Raw genomic sequence first — 16,767 nt, 5'->3', positions numbered from 1 at the left:
GTTTGGCTTCATTTGAATTTGGAGTGAAATCACTGCTGTCTAGTTGTAGTTGGGGACACCAGACAAGCCATGTTTTGAGCCCGTGCTCAAATCCAATCTAAAAAATACCCAATGTGATCCTGAGCTCCCAGCACTGAGGCTGCTGCAGCTTGCCTGTGCAGCAATCAAAAAGCTGATAAGCTCTTGGGTGTCCTAAGGGTTAATAAATGAGCAGTTATAAATTGTAGAGGACCTTGTATTTTACCTCGGGGCATGAATGAAAAGCTTTCTGCACTGGTTGTGGTGGGAAGTAGCAGGAAAGCTGCCTGCATCTGCCCAGGAAACGCCCACACATGGCAGTTTGTCCTGCAGGACTGTATAGGGGTGGAAAGACATCTCCCAGTTTCAGAGCAGAGATATCCCTGTCTTTCAAAGGTGCATAGTGGGAAAAAACCCCAACTGCTCTTATTGCAAAATTATCTAGAAACGTTGTGCAACTGCTTAGGGAATATAGCTGGGACTGGAATTAACAGAGAGCATAAGTAAGATAGAAACGTTCAAGTCCAGAGTACTTAAGGCTCACGGTTCAGGCAACTGTTTTTAAATACATATGAAACCTGAGGGAAAGCAGCTCTCATTCTTCCTTTTCTGATTCCCTACATATTATGGCCAGTGACTGGACTAGTCACTGCAAGAGTTGAGGTAGCTCTGACATCTTTTTTAAAGAAGTCTTCATCAAAATGAAGTTAATGAGATTTTTTCCAGGTCCTTAATTAAAGATCTGGGGCTTAGAGGTCCATTTGACCATAGAGAGCTGTAGCAGCACAGCTGTGTGCTAGCCTGACTAAGGAGGCTTTCTGGAAAAGATTTTCTATTCCTTTTAATTTAAGGAATTTTATACTTTATTATTTTTATGAATTGTCTTATTAGCTGAAGCAGCAGCATCAAGTCTCTGGCTGTATTACCATTTATCACTTTGACATTTTGAAATTTTAGGAATGGCCAAGATAAGTTTGAGTAGGCAGTGCAATTTGGATAGGGAAAAGGGAATAGTAAGAGTTTATGACAGTGGAGGGGAAGCTGGATTCCTTAGGCAGTCTGACACCTGAAGTGTTTCAGTAAATTGTGTTGTGTTATATTACTGGAGACTGTATGGTGTTTTTTTTTTTTGTTTGTTTGTTTTTTGTTTTTTTTTTTTTTTTGTTTTTGTTTTTTTCCTTTTTTAATCATATCTAAAATCCGTTAAATTCCATTTTTAACTCATCTCTTGCAAAATTATTTTCTTTTTGGGGAATGCTTGTTTCTTTTAATTTTGTTCATGACAATTGAATGATCTTACTCTAATTTACACTAAAGATTTACAATGTAGCTGCAACAGATTGACAGATTATCTGCAGTATAATTTGTATAGTCACCGCAAGTAGATTGTGTGCCTGAGCCCTGCAGTTCTTGTAAATTCCTTTTGTGTTATAAAGGGATCTCATTACCGCAACTTTAAAGCACCAATAAACTGTCAAAAGGTGTAAAAGAGCTTTATAGTTTGTCAACACCACAAACAAATTGTGTGTTCATAACCAGAGTTAATTAATTTGTAGTAAATACAAGTGAAGACAAGACGCAGCAGGATCCTAGCCCTGTGTAATCAGAGGAGAAGAGTTCAAAGCATTCTGTCCCACACCAGAAAAGGAAGATTATTTAAAATTTTTAAACAACTTTGGGGAGGAAGACCAAAGGTCCCATAGCAGGATTAGAGCTGGAACCAGTCCTCCTAAAACCTGTTTAAGGAGTCTAGTTTCTACCAACACTCCCAATCATAGGTCAAACTCTCCAGCTCTGCCTAACTCTGGATGTGCCTCACACTGCTTGCTCTTAGGCTTGGTTAGGAGTTTCCCTGGATATCTAAATTTAGGTGACAACATATACTCCAAAAAGTCTTTTTTCAGGTCAGGGGCATCTATTTTCCATCTAAGCAATGTGTCACCTAGTCATGTAAATTCTTAGACCTGGACCATCCCATAGATTTGAGATGGAGTTCATCTAACTAAATAGAAATGTATGAAAGGCAAAAGTTCCTTTCAGAGAAAGCTGCTGGTTAGGGAAATAATTAGGCAGTGAAATCTGGGATTTCAAATGCCTTCTGGTTGCCCCCAGAGTAAGAACACAAACGTCTGTGGATGCAGAGCTCAAGAGGATAAATCAGATACAGAAGAGTGACTGTGCTGAATATACTCCAGCGAAGGACTGCTGTATCTTGAAGCAGCACGTTCTGGACACAAGCAAACAAAGCCAAAAAATTATGGCCAGTCACTCTGAAAATACTGGAAAAAGCAATAGCACCACCAGACAGCCTTATGGAAGAAGCTGAATTGGAGAATGAGAAGATCTAAAGACTCTCTCTAGATGTGCTGCCATTAGATTGATGTGTTTTAGATGTGTGAGAAGCTACTGACTACAAATCCTCAGGAGAGGTGAGGACACATTTTGTTCAAATACAGACTGACACCAAGACAATCTGTGGGTTGGGAAGAGAGTTGTATACAAAGAGAAGCAAAGGTGGAAATTGAGAAACTCGTGGGGAGAAATATGAAGGTATATATAACTTGATGACTGAATGTCAGTCTTGGAACACAGCACTCAAAGTACAGCTTGGCTGGAAGAAAGAAGAAGGTATCAGTGGCCTTGAATGAAGCAAAACAGGAGAAGTCAGGAGTCCAAAGGATCATTCTCCAGAAGGAAAACAGTAGACAGAAAAAGTACAGATTGAGGGAAGACTTAGAAAAAGACAAGCCATGAAGTGGGACTTATGCAGCAGAACCTGACAGGAAGACCTGGAAGCATAAAATGAGACATGGAGGCTGAATCTTTGGGTGGAAGAAATGAGAGCTTGGGCAAAGCAGGCTGGAAAAAATCACTGTGCCTAAGGTCCCTTGCTCAAGTCTCATACCTCCACAAATCAACTTGAGAATCAGCTGAACAATCAGTTTTCTCTGCCCATGCCCCATATATTTCTGAAGCTATGTGAGGAAGCAATGTAGTAGTCTGGGAGATGTGACATCAGACTGAAACACAGAAAGGAGGAAAGGAACAGGTTTGAAGGAATGACAAGAGAAAGGACAAGGCTGTGATATTTATGTGTTGACTGGAATCATCCTCTGGGAGATATTGGGAGAGGTTAAGGACAGGACCTGTAAGAAGCTGAATAGAAAGAAACGGTGGATCAACAGGAAGTGTGCAAGCAGTGGCTGTTGGAGGCTGAAAAAAGTCTGGAATTTAATGGATCACTCTCAGTTCAAAGGAGAGTTGTTGTTTGGAAAGTTATTTCCTGGAGGATGGGAGATTGGTAACACAAGACAACTGATGTCAACAGCTCATGGTGTCCTGGTAGAGAGTTGGAGGTGACTTAGGGGGTATGACCTCCCTTTTGGTTTTGATCTGCTTCTTGGACTAGGGCAAACTAGCCACTTTTCAGTTCGTATGTTTGAATGACTCAGTTTCCCTTTTTTGTAAAATGGTACAAGGCATTCATGTAGATGCAGTTCAGTCACCTGCTGCCTCTGCATCTAATATCTGAACAATGAGCAGTAACTGAAAATGTTAACAAGAGTCTAAATGTGGTTTTTCGGATGTGTTATGTTATTCCAAGATGGAATAGGAGGATTTATTTTTGAGAAACTGGGCTGGCTCAGAGGAATCTCAATTCCCAGATTTACCCTAGGTACTTGTGTAACCCCAAAGATACCACTTAACCCTTCTTCATCTCCTCCACACCTTTCTTCATGTACAATGAAATTAATAACTTTGTCTTGTGGAGGCCTCACCTATGTTTGTGTGGAGAGAAGCACCCTTTGGTTTCTTTTCTGGTGGAAGCTGAAAGACATTTTAAGGTCATGGGCAAGCGGTGATTTTTTTCATAAATGTACAAGGAACAGTTAAAATGAACACTTCAATATTTCATAACTGTCCAGTCTGACAAACAAAGACTTTGAGGGAGTTGTTTTGTCTGAAACAGCATTTCCCACTGGGATGAGGAGTGGGATCTGGAGCAGCCTTTCTCAGCTGAGATCAATACCACTACTTTTTTGTCTGTCCTGCTCTGCCTTTCTCCTCTGGAGTGATGGTAGAAAGACTGGATGTGTGCTCAGGGTTATAAACGAGAGGGGGGGAATCAGTCTGTGCATCTGTTCAGACTTGAGGAAATTTGTAGCTTTATGGGGACAGCCACTAGTCAGGGCAACTGGAATTTCCAAGGTTTCTTGACCACTCACAAGTGCTTCTGAGTCACTTTGGGGCAATCCTCTTGCCTGAATTAGGAAACAACTCTCCTGTGGCTGCAGTGGGACAGAGAAATTCCTCCAGAAGGTCATTCAGAGTGTATAGGCTCCCCAGGAGCCTATTTTTCCCCATTGATTATAGGATGTGTCTCTTAATTAGCTTACAACTGCCTCTCCCTACCCTGTAGTAATTTTTTTTTTTTTTTTTTTTTTTTTTTAGAAAACTATCTCAGTGTTTCCAGTTGTAGCAGCTTCTGCTTTCAAAGCTGGGTGAGCAGAGATAGCTCTCCAACAACCAGTTTAGTTTTTTTAAACAACCATTCAGGTACCCAAAGTACACTTTGAAGAGGAAATAACCTTCATGTCTTTTGTAATCAGAGGAATGTAAATAATGACCTAATTTATCTAAACATAAAACACTTGGTACATTCTGCAGGTGTAAGAGTGTAAGATTAATCAGATTGTTTTGGAAACTCTGTTAAACATAGTAATTTAGTGTGTATGGCTCTGTCAAATTAAAGCAATTCAGTTAAACAACTCACTCATTTGGACTGCTCAGATGTTAAGTGTGTACTTAAGCACTTTGGCTGCTGTAGACAGACTTTATTGTGACCCTGAATATAAGTATACCCTGATGTACCTTGTAGAGTTTGCTGAGTTTTGATGTGATTCTGAGACATTTCTGTAAAGGTCAAATTCTCATCTCTGGTTGAACCACTTAGGACTAGGTGAGATCAGTTAGTGAAATCATATACCTTCCTACATAGATTTATAAAATGTTTTGTGGTAGGAGCTGTAGGAAATGATGCTATTTTTCTTCTTCTCTACTTGACATAGAAAGGAGAGTGGCATTGTACACATCAGAACTGCCTTGTTCTTAATAATTTTGCTAGGTCTATACAAGATTGCATCTTCACATCATGTTTCCAACAAGAAGCATAAATCAGGGTCCTGGTGCCAAGATATTCCTTATGTTATGATTTGTGATTAATTCACTTTGGAATTTGCTTTCAACCCCCTTGAATTTCTAGGTTGCCATTTGACAACGTGGTTCTACTCTGCTCTATTTAAGGGTGTTTCTGTCAAGTCATTTAGTAAAATATTCAATTCTTACTTCACCTACAATATAATTTAAAGTCTAAAGGCTCTGTCCTATCCCTTTAACATGAAGGCACTTCTGCTTTAGATCTCAAGATGTGTTTTTTTTCCAATCTGAGCTTAGTTAATTATTAAAAATGAGTTCAATAATTAAGGAGTTATACAGATTCATCTATTTTTCAGTAGTTTTGAGTGTTTCTGCTTGCAGTATTTTTTTGGGGAAGAAATAATTTAAATATACTGCAGCTGTTGGTCTTTTAAACCTTTTACTCTCAAACAAGTAATTTATTTACCTGTTGCACAGTCCAGTTCCAATCACTGAAGGTTATTTTATGAATCCTGCATGTTTTATCTGAAATAGTTTGTTTTCAAGGGGAAAGAAGAAAGAGGGCTCTAAGCCCCCAAAGGATGGTCCTGCAGACAGGCTGCAGAGACAGAGATCTTTGTTCAAGGGAGCCTTGTTCAGGTATCCATAATCTTTGCAGAGAGACCGTTGGTTCTTTGAAAGAGAGAAGCTGGAAAAGGCCCCTTGGAAATGAAGGTTGTCTCCCAGCTGGAGACCATTCCCTTCTGAGAAGTTCATCAGCACATTTCAGCTCCCCATTTAAAAGTTGAGCATAGAAGTGCCTCTGAAAAGTGATGCACCCTATCCAGTCAGCCCACGCCTGGTAGGTGAGCAGAGGTCTGGAAACTTCTTCAAGAAGCAGTAGCAATTTGATTTGGCTGTCTACCATCTGTTTGGCTGTTCATTTACCTAAGTGTTAATATAAAGCACCATTTCAAGCGCCCTATAGTATCCAAGGTATCTATGTAGGCCTGACAGATAAGACACATGACTTATATCAGACCAATGCTTTTCTGGAACAGCAGCTAGAGGCCCATTGAACATCCAAACTGACATGTTTAGGCATCTGAAACCAACCCAGAGTCTCTAAGTCAAGGCAATTGCAGACACCTCCAGTAATAGTGACTATGGGGCTTGGTGGGTGTTGTGCTCTTTTTTAAGCTATCTTCATTTAAACTTCTTGGATACTGAAGTTAGAGAACATGGGGGTTGTACTTTTTCCTATAGCTGGAATTATGTGAGATATAGGTTGCAATGATATACTTACTTTCAAAAAAAGAAAAGTGAAATTTTAGGGTTACCATCTGTAAATTTTATCTGTAAAGGGGAACAGGTGATTTTAAAAATCAATTGGTGATAACTGCTCAAGGAACACTGTAGTATATTTGTGTGTGTGTATGAGGGGCTCCCATCAAAACCTTAGGCCTAGGAATAAGTTATAATTAAGGCAAAGAAGCCTCAGTTATGGTCTCTCCTTGGTGAACTGACCACAAAAATATTGCTGACCAAAACCTGTGTGTCACTTGTGCTGCCTAGAGTAGAGGAGAACCTGACTTGCAGATATTGATGTATGTGGGAATATAAATGGGAAGCAAGGAAAGAGGAATTTTCTAGATTTTTTTTTTTCCTAACAAAAATATACAAAAAGTATTGGAAATTGGAAGTAGATCTTACACTTCACTTACCCCTTCCCTCCCAGTGCTGGGAAGGAAAAAATGAAGCAAAAGCCTTAGGAATCGAGATAAGGACAGGGAGGCATCGCTTACTGATTAAGGTCACGGGCAAAAGACAGACTCATTAGGGGAAAAAAAAAAGAACATCATTTAATTCAAACACTAACAGAAACAACACTTAACAGACAAGGTGAGACAGCGAGAAGCACCACTACATCCAAAAAACACCTCCTCTCACCCTTCCCTTCTTTCCGGCCTAAGCTCTGCTCCCAATCTCTCTATCTCCTCCCCCCTCAGCTGCTCAGGGGCAGGGGATGGGGGTTACAGTCAACTCGATGCTTCTTCCTTTCTTCCTCCTTGGGAGGAGGGGAGGAACTCCACTCATTCCTCCTCTGCTCCACTGGGATCTTCTCTCACGGCAGACAGTCCTCCACAAACCTTCTCTGGTATGAGTCCTCCCCACGGGATGCAGCCATTCCCAAGATGTTTCAGCGTGGATCACCCCCGCGTGTTGCAGTCCTCCCAGGACTGAACTACAACGGGGGGGCCACTTCTCCCCTGAGTCCCAGCCTCCTTTAAGGGCAGACACCTGTCCCAGTGTGGGCTCCTCCACAGGCTTCAGGTCAGCCTCTGCTCCACTGCAGACCTCCATGGGCAGCAGGGTGGGAGGCCCTGCTGTCTCACCACAGGATACAGGGGGGCTCTGCTCCAGCACACTTCCCCCATGTCCTTCCTCCTTCCACTGACATTTGTGTTCACACAGGTGTCCTTCTCGCAACTCCTCACAAATCCCCCAACACCCTCTCAGGTTCCCCTTCTTCAATATGTTATCACAGAGGTGCAGCCACTGTTACTAGTTGGCTCAGCCCTTGCTAGAAGCGGGTCTGACTTGGATCTGGGCGAGCTTCGAGAAGCTTCTCTCAGGGGTCACCACTGTAGCTCCCTCCCCACTACCAAAAACCCCACGATACAAGCCCAGCACAACATACAAAGAAATATCCCACCCCACCTAAATTAACAGGAAAAAGGTAAAACAAACTGTGGAATGGGAGACAGAAAGAGGGACTGGGAGGACACAATAAGAAGTTAAAAAATAAAACAGAAACAAAAAATGGGGGATGTTTGGATACCTTGAATATTCTTCTTTTAGAAGGAAAAACAACTTGAGAAGATTTTCCTTAAAATTTTTTGTTTCAGAGCTTGGAAGTGGGAAAAAATCCTGAAACAAACCTTTTCCATTAGAGCATATTTTGAATGCAAAATGGTGGTTTGCACCTCTTAATGACAAGAGTTGTTGCCCAGCAATGTTTTTATAATGGTTGCTTTAGTATGTGTGTGACAGATGTACACAAGGGGAGTCAGTGGTGTGTATGGCCACAGATGCACTCAAACACACACACTGACACATGCACACAAATCAGTACTATAAACAAAATGTCCAGATCTGGAGAAAAATTGTATGCTGCTCAACATGCAGATGGCTGCTGTCAGTTGTTTGCTTTTAATGTGAGTCCTAAAAATTCATGAGATTCACTCAATGAAAGAAGGTAAATGAATAAAGATGATGAGACTGATGCTACTAAAAATGCATATAGGCTGATATCAAGAGGGTTTTTTTTCGAGCTGGCTAAAGCTGTGCTGAGGATGATGTGTCACAGGGAAAATCTTTGATGTTTGTGCTCATGAATGGTGCAAGGTGGGATTTGGCTGTGTCTACATTGGAAAACAGTGTGGCCTGATAGAAGCAGATCAGTAGAGTGAATGATGTAGGTGCTGAGGATGCAGGGTCCTCGCTGTATGTGTTTTGGAGGCTACTGTAGAGTCATTCTAGTCTGATTCCACTAGTGTCTAAAGTGTATTATATGTCATACTGGATTACAGATTCTGCATTAGTTTCATCTGAAGAAAATCCATTTGATGGATCCCAAAACAGTTCCATGATATAAAACATTAAGTGAAGGATGTCTGGGAGATTTTCTTATCTGTAAGTTGAGAAATTTCAAGACTTATTTAAGAAAAAAGAGAAGATAACAAGCCAGAAGTATCTCAGCTAGGTTTAAATGTCCATCATTGACACACAATGCAGGCGCTCCAATATACTTCAAGTTGCCAGAGTATAAAGACTGGATTCTTCTTTCTCTGTGAATTCATTGACTTGGAGGTGTTACTCCTTATTTTTATCTTCATTAAGGAAAGAATTGGGACACTAGAGTAAAGGCAATGAAAAAGTGCAACAAGTTATGGAGAGAGGCAAGCTTGCTTAAAATAATTTGAAAATTATTTATTGGATGCAACCCTACTCTCAGTGATTTCTGGTGTTATTACTTTTCTATAGTACAACCAGGGAGGACAATAGCTTGCTGCGGGCAAGAGGTAAATTATGATCTATTGCAAAGACAGGAAGGAAAAATACACTAAAAGTGGGTGTGTGAGACACATACTCTCCCCTAATGGTGTTCAGTTTGTTGGATCTCACTGGCCCAATCTGTTCCAGAGCCTGCTAGGGAAAAAGAAATTGTAAGAGTTAAAGCAAACTTCATGAAACGAAGAAGGGAGGGTGAAATGACAAGATGTTTCATTGCTGGGGCTTGTTGTACGTGGACTTGGCAGTATGCCCACTAAAGAGGAGGGAATTTGGGAAACTGCAGTTGCCACTTTGCTGTTGAATTCCAGTGGTGGCCTAAGGTTGATGATGCAGCGAGGCTTTTCTTCATCTTACAGTCCTGCTGACTCGTATTCACACTGCTTGCCAAACCTGTAGCCCATCCCCAGGGATGTTAAATGACCTTCACATCATCTGAACCTTAAAGTTGAAAATATATTTTCAGGTCTAACCAGATTAAGGTCTCACCAAGAATATGTTTCAGCAGCGTATTCTGAGATTCAAGCTTTATGGAAAAAAATGCTCAAAGTTACAACATTTAAAATAGTATGGCATGTTATTTCTGCTTTTAGATGAAAAAGACTAAACAAATTCTTTTAATTTGAAATGTTTAAGCCACTTAACCCAAGATTTCAAAAAATGACCCTTCATTTTGTATCATCCACTAGAGACAGTTTCAAGATGACCTCATGTTGCTATCTGAGCAATCTGTAGTCACTCTTAAAAGTTTTTGAAACTGGTGATATTTGTCTTTTAATATCTCACTGAAATGTTACTAATAGAAACAGGTAATGTGAGTAATCTGAATGTAAGATACTTGTGGGCCTAGATTCACTGCATGTTGCTCTGGACACTTGGCTGAGGAATCTGATAACTTCTGATTTTACACTTGAAGAAGGATGATGGTCCCTGCAGAAAGTGCTTTTATCCGTTGGTTATAAAGTGTGCTTAAGAACAGGCTGCTTCTCACATAGGAATGTGTCGTGGTTTAAGCCTGGTCGGCAGCCAACCACCACGTAGCCACTCTCTCTCCCTTCTCTTCTGGCAATAAGAAGGGACAAGGATCCAGGCTTGGGGTTAAAGATAGGACTGGGATGCGGAAAAAAATCATCCTTTATGGTCATGAGTAAAAGGCAGACTCGTTAGGGGAAGAAAAAAAAGAACATACATTTATTACAGACACTAACAACACGTAACAGAGTAGGACAGTGAGAAGCATTGCCACATCTTGAGAACACCTTCCCCCCACCCCTCCCTTATTCCCGGGCTCAGCTCTGCTCCCGATATCTCTACCTCCTCCCCCAGTGGCGCAGGGGCAGGGAATGGGGGGGTGGGGTGGGGTGGGGTGAAGTCAGTGCTGCCGCTTCTTCCATATTCGGTGCGGGCAGCTTCTGGAACTTTCCCCCTCTGTTCCACCATGGTCCCCCTCTCACAGGAGACAGTCTTCCACAAAATTTCTCCGACTGGAGTCCCTCCCACGGCTGCAGCCCTTCCCAAGCTGCTTCGGCGTGGGACTCCCCCGCATGCTGCAATCCTCCCAGCACTGAATTACAGCAGCGGGGCTACCTTTTCCCACAAGACCCTGACCTTTTTTGGGCACAGACACTTTGATCTTCCAGGTGAAAAAACACAGGCCATAAATCAATGTCTGTTCCACCGTAGATCTTCATGGGTGGCAGGGAGGGCTTCTGCAGCTCCTCCTCACCAGTCCAACTGCTCATCACCCTGTCCCTTCTTAAATATGTTATCGCAGAGGTGCAGCTGGTTGGCTCAGTTTTCTAGCAGAGGTGGAGCTGACTTGGAGCTGGGGGAGCTTCGAGAAACTTCTCCCAGGGGGCCGCCCCTATAGCCCCCTCCCCTGCTACCAAAAATCCCCACCACTCACTCAAACCCAGGACAGGACATCACTTTAGGGGAAAGAAACTGAACCTCAGCTCACACTGCCTGTTGAGCAAACTTCTTTCCAGCACAGTTTTTCAGCTTTTTGGGACCAATAGAGACAAAAGATATGAAATGGGGATGTTTGGAAAGAGCTGCATTTCTGATCCAAGCAGATGTGCACAAATCCTCTTTTGTAGCATTAGTCCCATCTCTCCTACACAACATCAAAAAGGAATGAATGACTGTGGGATGATCCAAGTGAGTCGGTGCTTTTGAAGCATGCAGATCATGGGTTTTTTATGTTGATTGACTTGCTTTTTGCATTTTTTTTTTTTTATTTTCCCCAGGATGGATGCCCAAACTAACTTTCACACACTTGAAATCATCAGCTTATGCTAACAATACACGGCTAGTGCTCCAGGACCCTGTTGACTGGCAACCCAGTGACGAAATTATGGTGGGACAGACAGGCCTTGGAGATGCACAGCAGCAAGAAGAAATGGCTGTTATTGAGTCTGTGAACAACACGGAGCTGTACCTTAGATCACCGCTCAGGTATCCTTTCAAGGGCCAAGGGGATTTTTATAGCAGAGAGCTTAAACCAGGGGAAAATTTGGTCAAAGTGAGGATTTTCTGTTTCCTGTGGTGCATGATAACTATATAAATCCCTTTAACAAAGGTGGTCAGAGATATTTCAGTTCCTCGCTGCCCCCTAAAGCTAGTGGACGTTCAATCTTGAATGTTTCTGAGTATGTTTAAATTCTGTATCATAACCATGAACTCAGAAAACCTTTGAAGCAGAAAACACTGATGACCAATACAGTCCAGTGACCTCAGCATAGGACTGGTGAAGAAATCTCCTGCATAGCTGTTTTCTTGAGAAAGTGCATTTTTTTTTTTTTTTTCACAAAAAGTGTCTGACTTCTGCATCAAAAAAAAAAAAAAATCCTCTCTTGACTGATTTGCTTAATCTGAGTAACAACACACTCAAAGTGAATTACTTCAGTTTGGAATACTGCTTCCATGTTTCCAGTGAGTGGTAGATTTAATGCCTTATGCTCCCTTCATTTTCTGTGTATGGAAATCTTGGACAAACTGTGCTTCTTATCATCATCACCTGGAGCCCCAGTGTTGAAAAGTGTTATCTATTTGGAAGGCAACCCAACTCCAATGCCCAGGAAGATTAATGATATCATTTTAAGAAATATTTGGGGCTTGAGAAAAAAAGTACTGATAATTTTCACCAAAATATGTTTTAGGAAGATAAAGGAAATTCAAAGACTGAAATATTTTGCTGTAAACATACATAATCTAGGGAAAATCTGTGAGCTTGAGAGACAAAAGGATGAAAACAAACATCAGCCAGGGAAAACTATTTCTAGCCTCATATATGAAGACATATTGGATATGCCACTGTCCACAGCGAGAAGAGGACTGAACCCAGCTCTGAATTTGGGTGGGTGGAGTCATAATCTTATGGTGAACATAATTCTTGTCATCTGGCAGGTGAAGATGCTTTTGTGCCTTTTTTGTGTCTTTCCCTAGGTACTCCCACAGTATTGGAGAGGGATTGGTGAATGGCCAAAGCCTGCCTGTGAGTGCTGTGGTGGCACTGATCAGCAGAAGGGTTGTTGTTCAAGGAAATGTCACGATGGAGAGGATGTCACACCTTCAACAGTGTGCAAAAGCAGGTGTTACAAGAGGTGAGGAGGAGGTCTTTTCTCACAGAAACATTCTGAGGAGGAAAATTGCTCCATTAAAATCACATCGTGGTATCACTGTCTACTAGAAATCTTTCTTAATAGGATAATTTTGAGACATATCAGTGTCAGGAAAGCAAGTTTATCTTTCCAAAAGTAGTTTGACGTTGAAGTGTGAAGACTTGGGAGTTGCACTGCATTTCATTGTAATATCTCCAGTGATTTATTTTCACATTGTTGTTTCAAGCCATCTTGGGAAAGATCCTTTAGTTTTGCCTGAGCCTAAGGGTGTGGAAAAGAAAGTATCTTCTTAAAACTTGCTTCAGTGTATATAATATATTAAATTTTTAATTGTGTTTACAATTTATTCACTTTAAAAAGAAGGAAAAACAAAACAGCCCAATGCTGTTTGTACTCTTTAGTGTAAAATATTGAGATGTTGTTTAGTATTTAAGGGTTACCAAGAAAAGTAATGGGTGATGGTTTCTTGTAGCATATAGTAACACTAGTGAAACAGTTAGGTATCTCAGTTTGCCTTTAGTTTTACCTGTGTGAAACGCCAGGAAGCTTCACAGGTGGCTTTCTGATTTACACCAGCTGATGAAGAAGCAGAATCAGACACAGTGATTATAATTTGAGGAGAGTTAGGTTATCTGTCAACCCAGGTATAAGGTTTCCTTTAAAAATAAAATGCCTTGGGCTTTCAGACTGTGACACAAGGCTTCATTTGATATCCAGCAGCCAACTGCTTATATTACTCATGGATTTATGGTCCATTTTCTGTGGAACTCATAAATATAGTCTCTGAAATGTGCTAACCGTTTGAGGTTTTTATTTGAGTTAAAAGATAGGAGAATTTCTCTGAGGAGTCACCAGAAGATGAGTGAGCAGTGTTTTTTTGTGGTTAATTTACCCTCTTTAAAAGAAAAATGAGCATTACTGAGAATAAGCAGACAGTGCTGGAATGAGAGATACCCTCTGCACCTCCACTGAACAAGCCTAAGTTTCCTATTCATAGCCTAAATCCCCTCATACCAAAAAATCCTAAACAGAGACCTGTGGAAGGATGTCTTTCATGAATATCGATGCCTTTCCCACCTTATGATTTACTTTCCTTGTCTTCAGACTGTGGGTAGTAATAGTTCCCCAGCCATCTGCAGGGAGATTCGGGAGAGTAAGAGCTTTAAAGAAATTTCAAAATGTTCTCATTTCCGTTCAGTTCAGTACATCCATGCCCAATCCTCTTTTCAAGAACCTCACCCAAGGTAAATCAATGTCAAATCCATCTTCCCCATGCATAGGACTATTTAAAATTGAACACAAGGAACTTTCCAAGGCATAAAACTACCACAGCTTCCTGCTGGTTTTAATACATGTTCCTCTAAAAACATCCAGATTCTTAGGGAAGGAACCATAAGAGCATTTAGGCAGAATATAAAATATGCTTGTCTGTGGCTATTTGTCTTTGGGCCCATGTTTAAGATCACTGCTGGAGATGGAGTCTAACTGAGTCAACGTGGTGGGTCTCATGATGTTGCTTGGGGCAGTCTGCAAGTCCCACGGTCACCACGGAGAAGTAACACTGACAGCTCCCACGGGGTTGTATTCTAGGTGGCTCCAGGTGTCTGTACAAGCGAAGTGAGAGGCAGCTGGGGTCTCGGGACCTGGGGGCCGTTGTGGTTGTGGAGGCCTTCCGGGGAGAGGCGAGCCGGCTCCGGGTGCAAGGGGCCCAATTCCGCCACATGGGCCAAGCGTTTCAGCAGTACTGCGGCGCCCTGACTGTTGCTGGCAATGCATGGATGGCAGGTGAGATGGCTGCACTGGAAGTGGGCCCAAACGATGTAAAATGTCCACCTTTTCCTGCACAAATCTGGGGCTTACGTCCTCAAAACCTGCTCAGTTTTTGGGTCAGTTGACAAACTGGATTGGTAAACGCCAGAAAACCTTACCTGTAGTCTGAGCCCAAGTGAAACTTGATGGAGTGCTTTAAGCTACTTTAGTTCCTTTGCATCTATGGAGAGTTTCTTCCTAAAGTAATATTTCATTTTAATGCCACACCTCTGAGTTGATGTGCTGCTTCTAGCTCTGGAAATTAATGCAGTGATATACCGTGAGGGAACCCAGAGGTGGCTCAGGGCTGTGCAGAAGTATAGGCCAAAATTTAATTTATCACCTGAAGGTTAAGTAACATATTAAATTCTTTTGTCTTCATCACTGATAAGTGCAAAATTCATCTTTGTGGAAGTGGCAATGAGGGCTTGGAAAACAGGTGGTGAAACAAGCAAGTTAGATGGCCTCAAATAACATTTTAAGGGTATTGGAAGGGACTTTCCCCTCCAGTTAACCCCCACTTACACCTTTCCTATGTCATCTTCATCATTGATGAGGATCGAGGCTTCCTGATAGCAGAAGGCAGCACGGGCTATGATCCTGGAGTAAAGCGGGCAGCTCACCATGCCTGGCTAAGACAAGTTGTACAAGACACCTGCCCTGTCCTCACTGTCCTTCCGAAATGTTCCTCCTCTCCTTCAATCCCACTTCAATCATTTAACTGCCTGAGCTCATAACATACTTCACTCACGGGATCTTACCCTATCCTTTCACTGGATCTCCTCCTCCTTCCTCACAACAGTGGACCACCTCCATTAACCCAATTTTACGCTCAGGGCCCCTCTTCCCCGCTGTGCCTGTCTCAGCAATGCCTGCCTGTTGTCAAAGATCTGCCAGGTGGGAGCCAAAAGGGTTAATCGCACAGCATCAAAGGGTGAGGAGCTAATCTAAAACTCTCCCAACCTTCAAGCTGCGGTGTGCTTTTTGCTCACAGCACTCATTTCTTTCCAGACTCTTACATACGTGACTGTTGTGTTTTGGACTCCTTTGGTCAAGGACTCCGTCTGGCTGGGATCTCAAACCTTAGTGTGGACAGTAATGTTTTCTACAACGTTTCAGGCCATGGGATTCTACTGGGTAAGTGAAGCAGGAAAATAACTATCCTATACGTAACAGCAACATGTGCTGATTACCATTTGCATGCAAATGCCTTCGGAGGAAAGAATGGCAGATCCTTAACTGAACCCTGAGAACTTTAGTCGCGTCTGCATTTTTTGGTATCAGTGAATTTGGAATAAAGCTCCTGTGATTTCACATGCAAATCCTAGTAGTTATTTCCATTTGACCATACATTCTCTGTTTCTTCAGGTCACTCTTCTCTTGATTTTGATCCTTTTTTTTTTTTTCAGTGCACAAGTGGAAGGAGATTTTTTTTAGGGGATTGATTTATCTGTCTTTGGAAGAGCACCATTACACCATTATGCAATATTTAAGACCCAAGTTCAGCAAGGCATTTAAGAGCATAGTTACCTTTAACTTCAGTCATTTGACATTGGAGATAATGGAGTGAAAACATATGTTAAAAGTTAAGCAGAGGATTTAGCACTTAAATAAATTGAAGCTTGGAGCAACAAAAATGTTAAACAACAAAATATTTCTCCTAACTAACCATCAGGAGATTGAGTTGCAGCATCTTCTGCTGGGATCTCATGTTGCCTGAATACCTAAAGATATAGCTCGATTTTTGTTTTCTGTCAGAAACGGGATAAAAATTACCAATTTTAGGATAAACAGAGGAGAAAAAAAAAGCCTTCAGTCCTGATCCTGCAGTTCCACACACAGAGTGAATCCCTGTGCTAGGTCCTGTATATAAACATAATGAGAAGTGATAGATTACGATTTAAACAGAGGAGACTTAAAATGAGAGTGATTGTACACATCTTGCAGATGAAGAGAGCTGACTCAGAGAGATGCAACAGCTTGCCCAAGGTTTTGCACAGAGCCCCTGTGGCCATGGAGAAGCAGAACATCTCCAACCTGCCAACATGCCTTGGCTCACTTGTGCTGGGACATGTGTCTGAGATAAAGGACTCTGGGCTGAGCTAAA

The 16,767-nt window shown here is 41.8% G+C and overlaps 1 protein-coding gene across 1 annotated transcript in view; it reads left to right on the top strand.

Annotated features, from left to right (window-relative positions):
- PKHD1 (PKHD1 ciliary IPT domain containing fibrocystin/polyductin) overlaps positions 1 to 16,767 on the top strand; it is a 267,005-nt gene that overhangs the window by 106,504 nt on the left and 143,734 nt on the right. Inside the window, exons 37-40 of the mRNA XM_042803457.1 lie at positions 11,478 to 11,685; positions 12,676 to 12,833; positions 14,442 to 14,636; positions 15,657 to 15,797. Of these exons, the coding sequence (XP_042659391.1) occupies positions 11,478 to 11,685; positions 12,676 to 12,833; positions 14,442 to 14,636; positions 15,657 to 15,797 (702 nt within the window). The remainder of the gene's footprint in view (positions 1 to 11,477; positions 11,686 to 12,675; positions 12,834 to 14,441; positions 14,637 to 15,656; positions 15,798 to 16,767) is intronic.

This window comes from Tyto alba, unplaced genomic scaffold (genome assembly GCF_018691265.1).
Source record: "Tyto alba isolate M040663 unplaced genomic scaffold, T.alba_DEE_v4.0 Super-Scaffold_40, whole genome shotgun sequence".
Taxonomy (NCBI): domain Eukaryota; kingdom Metazoa; phylum Chordata; class Aves; order Strigiformes; family Tytonidae; genus Tyto; species Tyto alba.
Note: the sequence above shows the minus strand (reverse complement) of the source record. Positions and strands in the feature narration are given on the sequence as shown.